The 19232-nt window shown below is 36.5% G+C and overlaps 1 protein-coding gene across 15 annotated transcripts in view; it reads left to right on the top strand.

Moving 5' to 3' along the window:
* Positions 1-19232, top strand: part of EHMT1 (euchromatic histone lysine methyltransferase 1) — a 430700-nt gene that overhangs the window by 245777 nt on the left and 165691 nt on the right. For 13 of the 15 annotated variants that reach the window (XM_069072710.1, XM_069072712.1, XM_069072713.1 and 10 more), the window contains one exon: positions 11846-12405. In XM_069072710.1, the coding sequence (XP_068928811.1) occupies positions 11846-12405 (560 nt within the window). Of the gene's footprint in view, positions 1-10050; positions 10102-11845; positions 12406-19232 lie in introns of all 15 variants that reach the window. The other 2 variants (XM_069072720.1, XM_069072721.1) reach the window with 1 other exon arrangement.

Here is a 19232-nt window from a genome sequence, read left to right as displayed (position 1 = left end):
ACACACACACACACACACACACACACACACACACACACACACACACAACTATAGCCGTGTAACCTTGGGCAAGTTACTTAACCCCAATTGCCCTTCAAAACAGGCCAAAAAAAAAAAAAAAAGAAGGTATTGGACTAAGATGTAAGGTTTTTCTAGATTAAAGTATGTGATGCTGTACCTTTGCATTTCTCCCAGTTGAATTTTATCTTATTAGATTCAGTTCAATCTCTAGGCTTTCAAGATATTTTGGATCCTGACTGTCATCCAGTGTGATGACTCTTCCTTTTAGCTTTATGTCATCTGCCCTTTTGATGAATATGTCCCCTGTTTTTTTCCAGGTAATTGATAAAATATTAAAGCGTATGTCCAAGCACTGATCCCTGGACCATTCCATTGAAAATCTTTCGCCAAGTTGCCATTGAACCATTCATGATTATTCTTTTATGCTAACCATCTAACCAGTTACACATTCACATGTATCACATCTCTCCATCTTTTCCTTAGGAATAGTACAAAACATTTTATCAAAAACTTTGCCGAAATCTAGGTACCTCTCACCTAGTTGTCTGCAGCAAGCTCCTAATTGGTCTTCTTGCCTCAAGTTGATCCCAGCTCCTAGAAACTCCTCTTTTTGGCTTTTGATGCATTTTTACAGCCTGACTCCAACCTGTCTTAACAGTTTCATTACATACTATTCACCTATCTATGATCAACAGTCCAATAAAACTGACCTTCTCTCTGTTGTTCACACAAGAAACTCCATGTCTTATCTGTACAATGCCTTTCCCCCATGCTGGTATAAATTTCCCCCTCCCTGTGTCTCAGAATGTCTTTGTTGCTTCAAGACCCTTTTATACAAAGTTTGTCCTGCCCACTCCAATTCCTAGTGTTCTTCTGTCCCTACTACCTTAAACTTTCTTTTAATTCTGTCTTTTTTTATGTAGGTACATGGTGCCTTGTTTGAGAGAATGTAAGCTTTTTGAGAACAGGAATTGTTTCTTTTTAAAAAATTTGAATGCTTGGTGTTTATTAAATGTTTCCTGATTGATAACAGTGATTTATGGCAAATGATGATCAAAGTGTAAAATATCTTTGGACATATCTTAAAAGTGATCAATGGGACACTGATGCTACTCAGAATGACAGTCCTCCTAAGGCTCCTATGTGTGGCGTAGTGGATACAGTACCGTCCCTGGAATCAGGAGAACCTGAATTCAAATCTAGCCTTAGACACTCGCTGTGTGACCCTGAGCAAATCACTTAACTCAGTTTGCCTCAGTTTCCTCATCTGTAAAATGAGATGGAGAAGGAAATTGCAAACAACTTAAGTTTTTCAAATGAGTTCACAAAGAGTCAGATTTGTATGCTTGACAAATGTGTGTTTGCTGATTGATAACAATGATTTCTGGTAAGCAGTGATCAAAATACAAAATATCTTTGGACAAACCTCATTCGAGATTTGAAAGTGATATAAATGGGATACTGATGCTAGTCAGAATACAGAAATGCTCCTAAGATAGTTAAAGAGTTCCTTTCTCTAGCATTTGTTTAATAATATATTCTAGAATTTTTGCCAAGAATTAAGGTCAAGCCTCCTACTATCATTTGTAGTCCTGTACTCTATTTTTTTGGAGGTGGCAATATTATTTACTTTTCTCTAATCCTTTAGAACCTCTTCCATGTTCGATGATATTTCAGAGATCATTAAAAGTGGAATGTACATGCCATCCACTATTCTGTTCAGTATTCAGAGATGGAGTTTGTCTGGATTTGGTAACTGAAGCTTATCACAGGGATGTTAGGTAGCCTTTTACCACAGTTATTTCTCTTGGCAGGGAAAAGTGGAGAAAAATAAGATTTGATTAGTTCTACTCTCTTTTATTAGTCGTTAGTTTTTCTTATTCCTTCATTGATCCTCCCCTTTCTGAAGGGATCTAATAAGCTATTAGGTCAAACCTTCCCTTTTTTAGATGAAGAAACTATGGTCCAGGTAGGCTAAATGACTTGGAAATGATGGGAAAACTAGGAGAGGGCAATGTTATAAAAAGCCAGGAAGAAGAACTTGTGTTCAGGAGGAGTGGGTTATGATTAAACAGTCTCAAATAATCATGAAGAGGTCAAGAAAGTGAGGCTTGAGGAAAAAGCCACAGGACTTAGTAATTAAGAAATTGTAGTCTAAGTTGGTATGTGGACAAAACAATGACAAAAGTAATGAAACTCAGCACTGTGTAATTATAATGGCCTATATTGTCCTGGTAAAAGAGATGAAAAAAAAGCACCTTATTTCCTTAGAAGAGATTAGATTATAAAAGATTAGAGAAAAGAAAATAATATTGCCACCTCCAAAAAAATAAAGAGTCCAGGAGTATAAATGACAGTAGGAGACTTGATTTCAATTCTTGGCAAAAATTCTAGGGTATTTTATTGAACGAATGGGTTGGTGAGTATACAGAAGAGAAGAGATATTGCTTGTACTGAAAGACTCAGTTGACACAGTAGTTGTTACTGAACTATTTTTTCCTCCCTTATTTATTTTTTGTGATGAGGGATGGGTTATTAGGTAGAGGAAGGGGATGACATATTTGGAAACAAAGATGAACTTTAAAAAGGTATTGAAAAGCATTTTAAAAAAAGAGATTGTTGGTATAACCTTGGAGAAGTCACTTTTAGTCCAGCAGTAGAGTTGCGAGTAGGATGGAAAAGAGGCTGTAGAATCAATGAGTATAGGCAGGTTTTTCTAGGAGTTTGTCAAAGGGAAAAAGTCTATAGCAAAGTAGTTTGGGGGAAGAGGGAGAGGAGATGGCAGATCAAAGTGTTGTTTAATAAATGAAGAGGTGTTTTTGGATATATTTGTAGGCACTAGGAAAGGAGCCATTGGATCCAAACATTGATGACTAGAGGGGTGAGGACAGGTGAGGAGCAAGTGGTCAGATGAGTGGAGATAGAATGGGATCAAGGGCAGAGGCATAGGGTTTGTCCTTGGCAAGGCTGATGACGATCTCTTCCTTTGAGACTGGTACAGAAGACGAAATAATTGAGGATGCTAGTAAAGAATGTTGTTTTTTACATTCTGATGTCATTTTAAAAAATGAAGTATTGAATTATTAGTATTTTAGATACAACTATAGTCAGATGCTAGTATAGTAATACATTCCAAAGTCAATAAGTGATTTCTTAATTATTTGCTATTTTTGGAATTATCTATATTATTTTTCCTATTCACTGAGGTTACCTATGGAGAATTTTGGGAAGACATTCATATGAATTATGTCTGGTGTTTACTTGCTGTATAATTTATGCATATTTACTTATGCTCATATTGTTTTCTAGATCACTTTTAGGAATGTAAACTTCTTTAGGGCCATGGGCTCTTTCATTTTTGCATTGTTTCCTGTGCTCATTTCCTCACACATACTAGGCAGTAGGCTCTCAATAAATGATTTTTAATTGTGAGATTGGAAAGTTTGAAGCCATCATGATCAGCATCAGTGGAAAAAGGAATGAAACCAAAGAAATGATAACCCATCAAATTATTCTTTTTTATTAATGATTATTGAGCATCATGGTGTTTCATTTGTCATAGGGATTTGTCACACATGTTCCTCTCAGTATTCCTTTTCTTCCAGTAGCGTTCTACTTTCGTGCTTTGTTGTAGCCTGGTTCCTGAAGGCTGTGTCAACAGAACACTAACTCTTCTTGGAATACTAGAGTGTGAGCCTAGAAATAGATTGATTATCGGTTGTAGGGATCCAACCTAACCAGTTTAGAGATACTTATCACCAGGTTGGCTATGTAGTGATGACATTTTTGGTTATAGTAACTCCAAACTACTGTCTGTCAAGTTATAGAAGAGTCATTCCGTGTTTATGGAAAGAATAACCATACCAAAGTCACTGATCCTTAAGGTTTTATAGTATGAACTCCTTTTTTTGAAAATGATTTAAGTGGCAGTACCTCATTGGTCATTATGAGCCTTTTAATTCTTAAGTTTTATTAGAAATAATATGAAACATTTTAAAAATGAAAGTTGAGGATTATCAGAAGGTGATGTGCCAATTTGCATGAATTATAAAGGGACTACTATTTAATATAGAATTTAGGAAAGAGCATAATTTCTAATTGCCTTAATTTCAAATTGTTAAAATTAACAAATGGCATCAAAATCCTTTGGTGCCAGGGAACTATTTTTCATTTCTTTGTATTTCCGGTGTCTAGCCAATGCTTTTTTGATGTGGAGGGTAACAAATACTTTTTAAGTTGAATTACACCTTCATAATTTGTAACTTTAATGTAGATTTTTCAGTTCTCCATTTTTGTCACAGAGGTGACTAGAATATCTAACGAATTCACTTGTCTGTGACAGCTGAATTGAAGAGATTCTCAGGGTATTCAGAAAGATGAGGCCTTGGTCTAATTTTATTACTTTGAGTTTGGGAAGAGTTTAAATGTTAAATAGATGTAATTTATACTTAGTAAAATGACAAATACACAAAAACTTCCAAGCATATAAATAATTACTTTTTCTTTTGCATTACTGTAAGTGAATATTCCAGTATCTTTACCAAGAGATCTGCATGGATGGTATAGTCTGTGGGGTCATGAAGAGTCAAGCATGACTGAATGACTGAACAATAACTTAAGGATGCAGCTGGGTACCTGGAGTCAGGAAGACCTGATTTCAAATTCAGCCCCAGATACTTACTAGCTTTGTGACCCTGGAGTCATTTGAACTTTGTTTGCATCCAGTGGAGAAGGAAATGGCAAACCACTCCAATATCTTTGACAAGAAAACCCTAGGGACAGTATGGTCCATGGAGTCATGAAAAATTGGACTTGAATGAATAACAAGGTTACACTAATAAGGTTAAGAATTTTCTCATAAGCTTGTATTTTAAGAAAACGGTCATTCATTGGTTCATTCAATAGATATTTATTGCCCACATCCTACATTAAGTTCTTGTGGAGGATATATAGATGAAAAGGATATGATTTTTATGTTTAGGGAGTGTATAATCTAATAATAATTAGTATTTCTTTAGCTCTTTAAGATACTGAGAGAAGTTACAAATATGTCATTCAATATTCATAACAATACTGTCAAGTAGGTGCTATTATCAGCCCCATTTTTATAGAGGAGGATATTGAGGGTATTGTTTAAGTGACTTGCCCAGGATCACCCAGCTTGTAAGTATCTGAATCTTGATTTGAGTCTTCCTGACTCCCAAGTACAGTCCAGTATCCAGTGTGCCATCTACTGACCTTAGAAGTGAGATAAGAGATGAAAATTAATAATTATAGCATAAGATAGAATCATTAAATGATATTGAAATAATCATGATAAAAGAAACAGAAAGCATTTTAGAAATGTGTTTCAAGATAGAATTTTGTGAGAGAAATAAAATCTTTCTTGGAAATAAAAGATCTGTGTGGGGTAGAGTTCCTTTTCAGTGGAACAGATAATTGATGAAAATTCTTTTAAGTCATCTTCATTTTTTTTTCACGTTGTTCTGATTTATTTCCTAAAAGCTTTTAATAGTAAAAGTGACAAGTATAGGGAATTCCTTGATGAAGAAAATCCATCTACCCAAGTAAGCACCTTTCCTTCAAATTAATAACTTTAGAGAGTTGCCCAGAGCACTTAGAGAATACATGATTATTCCAGAGTCATATAGCCAGTACATATGTGTCAAAAGCACTGCATGAACCCAGGTGTTTCAGTCTTTGAGGCTAACTATCTAGCCAGTAGATACCAAGCAGCTTTCCTAATAGGAAAAATTTTACTAGAATTACCCCCTCCCCCACCTGCCTTTCCCTCCTCTCTCTTTTCATCTCTCCCTCAAAGGAAACATTCAGTTCCGTTTGCCAGACTTTTATTAAGTACTCAGCCTGTCCTATATGCATAGTGTTTATAGTGCTATTGTTATGAAGATGAAAGATAAAAGATCCTTAAAGGATTTGTGATTTCTTTATTGTGAACATTACTTTCACTAATGGGGAGGATCAAATATTTTCTGTCTCTAAGTAGATGATTCCATTAGTTGTATTTGAAGAAAATCATATCCTTGTAAGCAGGATTTGGTTCTGGTCAGACTACATCTAGCATATTGTATTCAGTTCTAGTCTCCACAGTTTAGGAAGTCAAGTCAATAAGCATGTAAGTGCCAGCTATGTACCAGGCACTGTGCTAAGCACTGGAGATACAAAAAAAAAGTAAAAAAACAGTCTAATCCTCTCAACAACCTCATAGTTGAATGGATGACAACTTGTAAATAACTGTGTACAAATAAGATAAATATATGATAAATTAGAAATAATCTTAGATGAAAGGCACTAAGATTAAGGAGGACTTGGAAAGATTTCTGTCAGAAAGTAGGATTTTACCTGGGATGTGACGGAAACAAGGAAGCCAATTGAAAAAGCCCAGGAGTTAGGACAGCATGGAGGCCAGTGTCATTTGATTGCTGGCTGTGAAGGGATTTGAATGCCAAATAGCATTTTATATCTGATCTTGGAGATGGTAGAAGGCCATTATTGCACAGGAGAGTGACGTAGTTGGAACTATGCTTTAGGAAGATTGCTTTGACTGACAACTGAATGGAGAATGGACTGAAGTCAGGAGAGGCTTGAGCCAGGGACATCAATTATCTGTTTATTTAAAAATCCAGACATGAGAGGATGAAGACTTGTACCATGATGATGACAGTTTCAGAGGTGGGGAATCAAGCTGGTGAAGCGCTTCATGTCCATGCTATATGAAAACTGGTTGAAGAATTAGGGATGCTAGCATGGTGAAAAGATGACTAAGGAAAGAACTGTGCTATATTGAAAAATTTGAAGGATTGTCATTTGAAATAGGGATTAAATTTATTCTGTTTGGACCCTGAGGGCTGTTGATGTTGTTTGTCCTTTGTTCTCGAAGAGGATCATGACATCAGGAAGGTGATGCCATGACATACAAGTGAACTGGATTTAAATGGAGGACTGCGTGAAGTCACTAACCTCACTCTCTCCTCCAGAGTCATCTGGGACCAATGGCAAGATATAAATCAGTATAACTGGAGATGGCTCCCAGCTCTCAAGAGCTAAAAATTCCCCAGATGAAATTCGGGTCAATATATAAACTAATAAAAGAAAATATACAGAAATATTCAAATAAGGGAGGCTGTGCCAAGAGAAGGTTGGATTAATCACTAAGATTCTCTGTGCCTATTGCATACAAATGTGAGTTGTTAATTACACATTTCAAAGCTCTAGGTTAGCACATTTTAATATTTAGGAATAGAGGACAAGCCCGAGAGCAGTAGGTTAAGGTGTATAATTTTGACTTGATGTCTGGAGGAGTTTCCTAACAAGTAGAGCTTTCCTTTGTTAGAATGGACTATAAACAGGATAGATACAGGATAAATATGAAATAATCAGTAGAGGGAATGCATTACAATTAAGAGGGATTGGCAATAAATTCCTGTGAAAGGTAGGATTTTGTTTAGAACTTGAAGAAATTTGGGGAATCCTGGAGGCAGAGATGAGGAGGAGGAGGAGGACTCGAGGCATGAGGGGATAGCCAGAGAAAATGCCAGGAGTCACGATATGGAGTTTCTTGTTCATGCAGCAACAAGAAGGCCACTGTCACTGGATCAGAATATGTGGTGGGGAGTAAGATATAAGAAGACTAGAAGGGAGGAAGGAGGCATACCACTGGATGTTGCAAAAGTGAAATTGACAGTCCTTGGCAACAGATTTGAAGTATGGAAATGCTACATAGTGTCCATAATAACACCTAGGTTGTGCACCTGAGGGACTGGGAGGATGATTTTGCCCTCCACAGTAATAGAGAAGTTGGGAGAGGGGTAGTAGAGTTTAGTGGGAAAGATAATGTGTTTAGTACTGGATATTTTGAGTTTAAGGTACCTATTAGACATTGGGCAGCAAGGTGGCACAGTGGACAGAGTACTGGGCGTGCCTGGAATCAGGAAGACCCGAGTTGGAATCTGGCCTTAGACACAATAACTTTGTTACTCTGGGCAAGTCATTTAATCTTGTTAGCTTCAGATTCCTCATCTGTAAAATGAGCTGGAGAAGGAAATGACAAACCACTCCAGTGTCTTTGCCAAGAAAACCCCAACGGGGTTATGAAGAGCTGGACATGACTGAACAACTGGACAACAGTGAACATCCAGTTTGAGATGTCTGGGAGGCAGTTGGATGTGCAGGATTGGAGGTAATCAGAAAGGTTAGGAAAGAGATATTACCACAAGAGATTTTAATTAAATCCATGGGAGCTGATGAGATCACCAAAGTGAAGTAAGATAGGGGAAGAAGAGAAGAAGCCTTCAGGACAGAATCCTTTTGGACACCTAAGTTTAGAGGATATGACCTAGATGTGAATCCAGCAAAGGAGAGTGAGAAGAAGCAGTCTGAAAAGTAGGAAGAGAACCAGGAGAGAGTGGTATCCAGAAAACCTAGAGACAATTAGGGAGAAGAGCGTTGTATAGATTCAACTTGATCTCAATGAATAAATTTTTAGATATATTACTATAGTCTTTTTCTGTCAGGATTTTCTTTAACATTTTTGAATTGATAGTTGTTAATGATCTTTATTTTATCATTCATTGGTTTAGAAATTAGAACTATTTTGTTTCATAAGAGTTTGGTAAAGTATTTCCTTGATTTTTAAGAATAATTTGTGCAATGTATAGATATTAATTTGTTCTATAAGAGTTTGATAGAAGACATGTTCTGGGAATTCCTTTTTTAGGTGTAGGTTGGATTAATTGACCATAGAGGTACTTTTGAACTCCCAAATTCTATGACTATCCTTCTCTTGATGAGCATAGCTGAATTTAGTTAGGTTGCTCTTCAAACAACAGGTGCACTGTGAACCTATACTTGAATTGACGTGTCTTTCCAATTTGCTTGGACATACTAACACTTTGTTTGATTGGCTTGCCTTTGAGAACCTGTCACCTCTACCACAGTAGAGGTATAATGTTTAAAAATACTTTTTTTCCCCTAATTCATTAGGAAAACACCTTAAGTAAAAATGTCTCCTTTTTTCTTTATCAAAACAAATATTCAGAATAAAATTTCTTTCACTTAAAATATTGCTGAATAAACTAAAACTTCATGTTGTATTTTATCTTTTCATAGGTTAAGCTGAATCTCCTTCTTGGTGTCCCCCCTCCCCCCATTTTGGAGGGGGGAAGGCAGGGCAGTTGGGGTTAAGTGACTTGCCCAAGGTGACACAGCTAGTACATGTTAAGTGTCTGAGACTGGATTTGAACTCAGGTCCTCCTGACTCCAGAGCTGGTGCTCTAGTCACTGCGCCACCTGCCTGCCCCTTGGATCTCCTTCTTATGAATGGTCCTGAAAGGCTCACTGAATCAGAGATGAAAGTGGCAGATCTAGGTGTATAATAATACAGGTCCTTTGACTCTTCTGTGCTGGTTCTATTGAGGCTTGGGAAGGTCTGGGAAAATCCTTCCCTAGCTCTGATTCTAGAGTAGGAAAAATGGAGGAAACACTCAGTAGCTTAATCCCAATGGATTGAGTGGGATTTCCAAGGGCTGAGGACAATGTTGTTGTCTTCTTGTATAAGTGAAGGTGGGCCCCACCCACAACCCATTTCCCAACATGGTGTTAGATGAAGGGAAGGGTAGCCTTAGAGACCTTAAGAGAGAGATGATTTCATTAGGTATAGGGGGACCTTGGCTGACATTGACTTTTACCTCGAGACTCAGACTTTGAAAGAAATTAGAGAGTTGACTCCACAATGGGAATGTTTCTCATGTTGGCCAATTTACTCTGCTTTAATCTGTAGGGGGGAAGTAAAAAAAAAAAAAGAATCAGATTTGGGGCAGATTTATTTTTACCAATAAAGGGTCACTTATGACCAAACTTTTAAAGATTATACTTGATGGATAAGTCCTTGGGGTTTAGTACAGGAGTGTTTTAGCATTTGGTGGTATGTTTCAAAAGTATCATTGATTTTTGATATTGTTGTTGACTAACTGAATTGTCCATATTTTACATGTTGTAATTTTTTTTTCCCAGACCTGTGATTCATTTTTGTAGGACAGTGGTGTCAAATTCAAATAGAAAGAGGTGAGGAGGGGAGCTAAAACATATATGGGTATCCCTGTGGGCTTCATATGGTTTTTGAAAACAACATATTAACAGTATCTATGTTCTTTTGTATTTTTTATTTATTTTGTTAATTATTTCCCAGTTATACTTTAATCTGGTTGGGCAACACTAGGGAGAGTTGCAGAGCTACAATGTACCTGTTTACTATCTTTTCTGTAGGGAATGCCTGGTGTGGAATATGGAGCTCCCTTTTCTGATGCTGCTAGCAATACACTTGTATTTGTCTGGGAGCATTGAACAGTTAGCTTAGGGGTTACGGGTCACACTGCTAGTTTGTATCAGAATCAGAATTTGAACTCTCAATTCCTTGACTCCAGGGACAGTACTACCTCTCATTGTATAAGAATATTGCTTCTAAATACTTTCAGTTTCTTTCTCTTATATTTCCAAATTACTGCTCATCTTCATCCTCTAGCTTGGTGTTTCCAAGTAGAGTCAAAAGACTTTGGCAGAGAGAGGAAAAAGTACAAATACTGCCACACGTAGACAGAACTTTTTTTGAACTTTTTTTCCACTGTATATTGGATAAAGAACACTTAACAAAGAGAAATTTGTAATATAATTTGGCAACTAATATTTACTTAAATAGTAACTATTATTATTCAGACTATCCTTAACATGAATTGTTGGTTACACACTGATATAAATTTTGTTTTGCTATCCCTTACCATATGGTTGTATACATTTTTATATATACACATATCATTAACATACCCTTTCCTCATTATTACATAAATATTTTGTTACTTGTAACATTTGAAAAATCTTGCCTTTGACTCTTCCCAATAATAGGTAATTTAGGAATAATAGGAAGATATTTTTAATTATTTAACTTTTTACTACATATTTCTATTAGTTAATAAAATCTATATAAGATTATTTATATATTTTTATATACTTTTATATATTTTTAATTACATTAATAAGATAAATAATATTTTCTTTGAGTCTAACCTTTTTATTTCTATTTTATCAAAACTCTTACTGAAACTTTAGTTTTACAGATTGGCTATAAAATTTCCTAACCAGTATGTTTGAGATTTTAAAACTTTTGTATAAAACATGAGCACCTTGCATATGTGGATGGTAGACTTTAAATTTTGTTAAATGAACGAGAAGGTTTTCTGCTGGGCAAAAGAAGGGTACCAGCTTGAACTCGGTAATCTTTGGTGCCAATTCTACTCAAGTGTAGGAAGCTGGTAAGTGGTAGAGTACAAAATTAGGGAAGGGAGGACCTGAGATCTACTGCTCCCATGATTTCGGGGGGCAGTCTGATAAAATTTCAGAACTTCAGTTACCTTGTCTGGAAAATGGAGATAATAGTATTTGTATTGACTACCTGACTGGTCTTCCTATGTCAAATGGGGTCACGTGAGAAAGTATTTTAGAAATTGAAAAGTATTACATAAATAAAAAAATAGGTACTGTGGTATAGTAAAAGAGAACACTGGAGTTGGAATCAGAAGAGTTGGGTTTTAGTCCTGCTTTATGAAACTTGATAGTCAACTTTATTGAATTCTGATTTCCATATCTGTGAAATGGAGATAATAAATAGAAGTATGCATTTCCTACCTTACATGATTGTTATAAGGATATCCCTTTGTAAGCTTTAAAAAGCACTACATATAAATGTGAGCTGCTGTTGTTAATACAATTGTTGTACTGTCAACCACATTTGACTTCTTGTGGCCTCTTTCCACAGGGGGTAATGCCATGGCTGCTGATGAAAGTTCAACAGAAAAGCAAGGAGGGGAGCCTCAAATGGCAGCGGATGGTGAAACAAATGGTTCTTGTGAAAGAAATGAAGCCAGTAGTCATCCCAATCCAGCTAAAAACACTCAGGACAATACAAAAGCCAGCCCACAGGAGCCTGCTAATAAATTTACCAGAATAGCTGAAAATGGAATTTCTGAGAGAGATAGTGACTTTGGGAAACAAAATCATGTGAAAGCTAGTGATTTCACCCAGACTTCTCTCACAGGAAGTAATGGCTATATCTTAACCAAACAGACATTACCAGAACAGCCCATAAGGACTACCAGCACCTTGGCTTCTTCTCTTCCTGGCCATGCTGCAAAAACACTTCCTGGAGGATCCAACAAGGGAAGAACTTTAAGCTCATTTCCTCATGTACAGGCTGCAACGCCTACCAAGCTAGGTGAAGGGAGTAAAGATCTAGATCATAAAAAACCTGCCACTACAAATCCTGATGTCAAAGTCCACAGAGCTCGGAAGACTATGCCTAAGTCCATCCCCAGCCTGGTAATACATTCCCTGCTGCATTCTTTGTCTCTTGAATGGGTTATTTTTTTATTATTCACCAGCAGTGGATGTTGGGAGGTGGGTTGAGAAGATAGATGAAAGGGGCTATTTCACTTTTTTTCCCCTGTGTAACTTCTGGAATGAGATAAAAGGTTTATTTTATATGCTAGATACAACCATGGTTAGATTACCAACATACTTTCCCAGGGTCATTGTATGACCACTTCTCCTGTTTTTTACCAGGGGCTATATGAAAAAAACTTATCAAAACATAGTGATTTAGGAGTGAGTAAAACACTCATTTAGGAAAACTAGAGAGAACTCTGTCTGGATTTGTTGATATTTTACAGCCAAATTCTCAATCCCTTTATAATCTCCTCTTTTCTTCAATAATACTTAGAAATGGGCAGTAATTAGGAAGTTTGAGAAGGAAGAGTTGTAGGAGAGGTTGAGAGAGAGACAACAAAAGGAAGGAGATCCTTAAAAAGTGTATAAGCAGCCTAGGTTTCCTACTTGATATTTAGTTAAACAAACTTCAAATACAGAGCTGCAGTTCATTTTGGGACCAAAATCCATCCTGTTTACAGAATATGTTCATACTGTGCAGTTGCTGATTCCGTAGAGATCTTTATTCTGCTTTGAGAGTGTAGAATGTTTTTTTATTCAAAAAATCCCCCAAAAACCCACAAATAAGGGTTAGATCATTGTTGTGCTTTAGCAGAATGAAAAGGACCTATGTCCCACTTCATGTTGCTGAGAAAAGTTATGTTTGCTACCAGAATCCTTCTTTGGGCCGTGATATTTTTGGGGAAGTGACATCCTTGGGAAACTGGCAAAAGGAAGAGGTCAGGAGGAGGAAGTATAGTAGAGAGAAAAGATTATAAAGTATAATAGCAGGCATTGATTTTTTTGTTGCTAGTGGAGGATAAGAAGTGTGTTAGAAATAGAGATAAAGCTATCTTTGGCCATATTAGTCTCATATATGCAGGTCGTATATGAGAAGTGATAGATTAAGGAAACCTAGGTCCTAGTCCTCGTTCTGACTGAGTGTACATGACCCATGCTTCTGAAAACACTAAGGCTGTCTCAGATTTTCTGGTCTATCTTTGGATCTAGTTTTGTTCTACTTTTGGGTTCATTAAGTTATTTGTCCCTACTTTCCCAAGAATTTAGAAGCAACAGTGACTCAAGCAGCTATAATAATGAATCAGCAGATATTTATTAAGCATCTACCATGTCCCTTTATTTACTGAGCTTGAGGTTACACACACACACACACACACACACACACATATAGTTTAAGGGGGAGGGCACTAGCAGTTGAGGAAATCATATTTGCCTTCAGGTAAGGTAGTGCATGAACTGAGTCTTAAAGAGTCCATGAGGCAGAGAATAAGAGACTGTCCCCAGGTGGTGGGGACAGATAATAAAAAGGTACAGAGATAGGAAATAGAATCTTTTGTGTGAAGAACAGAGAAAAAGCCAGTTTGTTTGTAATATAGAAGGTGGGAGAGAGAGTGATATAAAGTTCAAAAGATGGGATAAGGCCAGGTTTGAAGAATTTTAAAAGTTGAACAAGGCAGATTATTTGATTATGGAGACAGTAGTTGATTGAGCAAGGGAGTGATATGCTCAGATCACTGCTTGAGGAAAATCATAGCTCTGTAATGGACTGAAGTGTGGAGAGACTTCAAGCAGGAACACCAATTAAGAGTTTATTGCAATAACTTAGATGAGAAATGATGAGGACTTGAATTAATTTGGTAGCTGTGTGACTAGAGAGAAAGAATCTCATGCAAGAGATATTGAGATAGAAGTGGCAAAATTTGTTAGCTGATTACTTGGGATGAGTGAGAGTGAGGAGTTTAGGGTAATGCCAAAGTTATGAACCTGGGAGACTAGCAAGAATGGTGTTCCCTTAGATAGAAATAGAGATGTTATGGAGAGTAGTGGAGTTTTTTTTTTTTTTTGAAAGATAATGACTTCTGTTTTGGACTTGTTGAATTTCAGATTTCTTTGGCACACTCAGTTTGAAATGTCTAAGAGGCAATTGTTGATATGAGACTGACATTGAGAAATTGAGGCTCGATATTGAGCTATGGGAGGCAACAGTATGGGAATGAAAGGCCATGGAAGCTGATGAGGTCACCCAAGAGAGAGCATATAGAGAGAGAATCATATGGGGCTTTTAACAGCTCTTTGGGGATCTCTCAACGCTTAGAGTGTGTGATCTGGGTGATGAACCAGCAGAAGAGACTGAGAAGAATGTCTAAATAGGTAAGAGGAGAACCAAGTTGAAATAGTTTCATGAAAGTTGGGAGAGGAGAGAGAGAGTTTCCAGGAGGATCAGATGATTAGTAATGCCAGATAAAGCAGATGGGTTGAGAAAGGATGATGACTGAAAAAAGACCATGAGTTTTGGCAACTAAATGATTATTGAAAATTTTGGAGAACAGTTTCAGTCGGTGATGGTCAAAATTCAGATTGAAATGTCTTAGAAAAGAGAAGAGAGGAAGTAAAGACATGAATTGTAGATAGGTGTTTGAGGAAGGGGAAAAAGAGGATGATAATATGAGTCAGGATGGTAAGATCTAGTGAATTTTTTTTTTAAGGATAGTGAAGACTTGGGTTTACTTAAAGTCAGTTGGGAAGGAACCTGTAGTTAAGGAGAGATTGAACATTTCAAAGAGATGGGATCAAGGGCACACAAACAGGTTGATCTTGGCAAGGATAAGGGCTGCCTCATTGTCAGAGACTGGAACAGGAAGAGAGAGTAGGGGATGATATCAGTGGGTATTAGGGGAGCAGAGGTCAGCTGAAAAGGGAGAAGAGGAAGTATTTGGAGATGTGAGGAGAAAAGGTTTGGACAAACCTTTTTGAGGAGTTAGGTAATCAATTAGGGAAGAATATAAGGCTTGCCTTGCTACGGTGAGAATGTTTGAAATTTGAAGTATACCATTATGATGTACCTAGTCAGCACAGTTGTGACTTATTAGGCTCCTTTCAACAATAGGTTACTGCAAATGAAGGAAGTAGATTGTGGGTGTAATCCAAGAATGAAGCTATTCAAAGGAACAGCAGTGATAAAACAGGGGAGTAAAGGTAAAGACAGTGTAGAATTTTATTGGCTAAGTATAGGATCAAGATTAGAGAAGGAAGAAAGTAAAATCAGATGGGGGCATTGGTTTGAGAATACTGAGAAGTTAGAGGGATTGGAGGTTTTCATAGCGGCAAGGATGGGTTTAGTATGAAAGGGGTGGATAGTGAGAGATGGAATGATTAAAGATTATGGTTATGTAGAGAAATATTGGAGGTTTTAATTAGGGAAGTAAAATCCTTGTGGATAATGGTGAGTTCTAGCATATAATGATCTTTATGTATGGCTGAGTTGGAGTGAAGGAGTAGGTCATATAATTTAAGGAGGCTGAGTAATTGAGGTGTTAGGGAGTTTGAAGGAACATCACTATGGATTTTGAAATTCCCTAGAACAATGTTGGAAGTTTGGGAGGAGATGAAAATGATAAACCAGGTACTAAACTTTGTTAGAAAAGAGGGAGCATGTCTCAGGGTGGGTATATGTGGGGTTGTATACAATAGCTACCATAATCTAGATTGGCTAGAAAATTTTGATAATGTAAAGAAGGAAAGGTTGAGGAATGATAATGGCAAAGGTAGAGTCTGGAAATAGTAGTATGCAACAAGAATTATTTTGACTTACCTTCTCTTCTTCTTCCCCTCCTGTACCAATGTATAGGGGGATGTGGGTGATGGAAAACCAGTGATGTATCTGTAGAGGAGGGCAAGGGATATATAGTATCATTAAGGAGCCAGTCTAAATGAGAGCTAGTAGATAGAAGGAATGTGAGAGAACTAGCTCCAGGATGAAGGCATATCTGTTCATTATAAAATTGAAATTCCCGAAGGCATCATATGCAGGGTTGGAGTACCCCATTAATGGGGTAGGGTTGAAGAAAAGCATGAGAATAAAATAATATAAAATGAATATAACATTAATGTAATGTATTTATACATGTATGATATGTAATAATATATTTATATGTAATGTAAATATCATTACAACAAAAATACAAAAATAAAAGTAGGGGTGGGGATAGTTTTTCCTATATGTCTGGTGATTGATTAATGCAGAGAGAGAAACAGGTTAGAGAAAAAAAATTTTTAATAATAGGGATACTAGAGGATGGTAGATAAAAATTAAAGATAACAGTTTCCAGAAGATATTGTTGCTTCATCTGCTCATTCTATGTGGGGTTTTCAGTGCTGCAGAGGATATTGGGTCTGTATTGGTTCCCATTTACTGCTGCTACTGCTCTTCTGCAGAAATGACTAGGCATATTTTTACATGTGGTCTGGGCAATCAGTGTCACCATCTTTCTACTACTGTCAAAGTGATTTTTTTTTTTAGCTTCATCACATATCTGACCATCTCATTGCGATCCTCAGTCATCTTCAATGATTTCTTAGTCTTTCTAAAATCAAATGCATACTCTTCTGTTTAGCTTTTGAAAGCCCTTCACAACCCAGTCCCAGCCTATCTTTCCAAAGTTGTACATCATAGCCTCTCCAGGATTCTTCTTTCTCAGTTCCTCACACACTACACTTAATTTTCCTTCTCCTTGGTTTTTGCATTGGCTGTTCCCCTTGCCTGGCCTGCAGCCCTTCCTCTTCTGTACCTTATTTTTTCAATTTCAAATGTTAAGTCCATATGAGTAGAGATTGTTTAATTAATTTATTTACATCCTGAGAGCCTAGCACAGTGCTCATCACATTGTAAGTGCTTTACAAATACTTGTTGATTAATAGTTTTGACATAATCAACTGCTTGATTTTGATTCTTTACATATTAGCTTATAGCGACAAGTTCCTTAGAAATCATGGATGTGGCAATTATTGGTTCCTGTGGTTAGGTATTGTCTTCTTATTGTAATAAAACTGTCATAAAAATTTTTTTTTCATGGGGTTTTTCCCATCGCATTTTTATTTATTTTGTTAAATGTTTCCCAATTAATTTTCCAATATTTTCAAGTTTCTAAACATTCTTTTTTTCAAGTTTTGATTTCCAAATTCCCTCCTTCCTCTTCCCTGCAGGGGCTCTTTTTCCCCCTACCCCCATGCATGTGCTTTAGGGGATTTTTAAAAAATAATAAAAGCTAGTAAGAGGATTTCAGGACAGCTGATTAGTGGCCTCTCCAGGGTTTCAGAGGTGGTTTATAAGTATACGGCAGTGAATCTCACAGGTTTTTATCCTGAGACTCTCTGGAAACTTTAGCATTAAGTCAGATTAATAATGAATGTTAGCTTCTTTAATTACCCTTATAAATACTTTCTGAATTACCAAGTAAAATCTTTTTTGATTCACAGTTAAATTTCTGAAGAAGAATCTGTCAAAAACCTTTGGCAAGTTATTCATTAGAGAATGATATTCTTAGTTTCAGGTTGTATGACCATCTTATAGGTCAATAAAGAATTATTGTTAATTGACTATTTACCTAGCAAATTGTAAGGTGCCTGAAAGAGAATAGTTAAAGATTTTGTCCATTAAAGATTGTACAGGTTTGGAGTTTCAAGACATACATAAAATAAAAAATCAGAAAATAATACAAATTACAATGCTACGAAGTATTAAATGACATAGACACCATGGACCATAGGATTCCTTGAGAAGAGAGCATATGACTTCGACTGTCCCAACTTATTTCTTTGAGATTATAATGAGAAATATGACTTGTTCTAATTTATTTTTACATGACACTTCAGAAATGCATGTAATAATTAAAGTGATGTCAGCTATATTATGTTTATATTACTTTAGTACTTCACAGGATCTCGAGTTCATCTTCTTATTCAAGGATCAGATCTTCAAAACAGATCTACATATTGTTTTATCCAAAGCAGTTTTTAGCCTTGAATTCCTAGGTATTTAATTTACAAAGTAATGTGCTTGAGTTCAAAAATTATACCTTTGAATGATTCAAATAATAATACAAGATAAGGCATGCTATGATTTCTCCTGCTTTTTCCCTTTATTAATGAAATTCCTAAATATCATTCCAAGCTTCTTTGTCATTTTATTTTTTGTAGTGCTGGCATTGTCAGAAAAAAAATCCACATTTTTCTTTGTTTAAGTTTTAGTAAATACCATGAGTTTCATGATTCTGGTACTCATTAGGCATCTAACTAGGAGAGAGGTTTGTACTACAGCTTTCATATTTTCCACTTCTAGATGAGTTCTCAGGGCATAGAAAATCATTTCCTTCTCAGAGTTAGCACAGGAAAAGGTATGTGTAAGAACAAAAACATGTAGAAAACTGGTAATAGAGAGAAAGAGCACTGGATTTGAAGTCAGAGAATTCAAAAGTATGCCAAAGAAATCTGAAATTCAACAAGTAGAAATTATAATGTGTCCAGAAGCCATTTGTGCTATGGTTCTACCTATGTGACCTTGGTCAGGTTGCTTAATCTCTCAGGAGGACCTCAGTTTCCTCATCTTTAAAATGATCAGATTGGGCTATATGATTTCCGAGGGCCTTTCCAGCTCTAAATCTGTGAACTTAGCATCGTGTAACTTTTTTTTTTCAAACTCTAGATCTTGCTCCAGATTGTCATTGTATGTCTCCATGAAGGTATTTTGCTATCTGTTTTTATGTATGTCTCTCCTCTTTCATCCCTTCAGGCTTTTATCTTTCCCTACTCCATAAGTGAAAGTGCGATGTCACTGTAATGTTTACTTTCTTCCTTCACTTTCTAAATTTATTTGTGGCTTTTGTCTCCTCTGACCCCATCTCATCCCCCTGTTTGCATGACTT

Source organism: Petaurus breviceps, unplaced genomic scaffold (assembly GCF_028583685.1).
Source record: "Petaurus breviceps papuanus isolate PSGF00001 unplaced genomic scaffold, PetGlider_PUasm1.0 90847, whole genome shotgun sequence".
NCBI lineage: Eukaryota > Metazoa > Chordata > Mammalia > Diprotodontia > Petauridae > Petaurus > Petaurus breviceps.
Note: the sequence above shows the minus strand (reverse complement) of the source record. Positions and strands in the feature narration are given on the sequence as shown.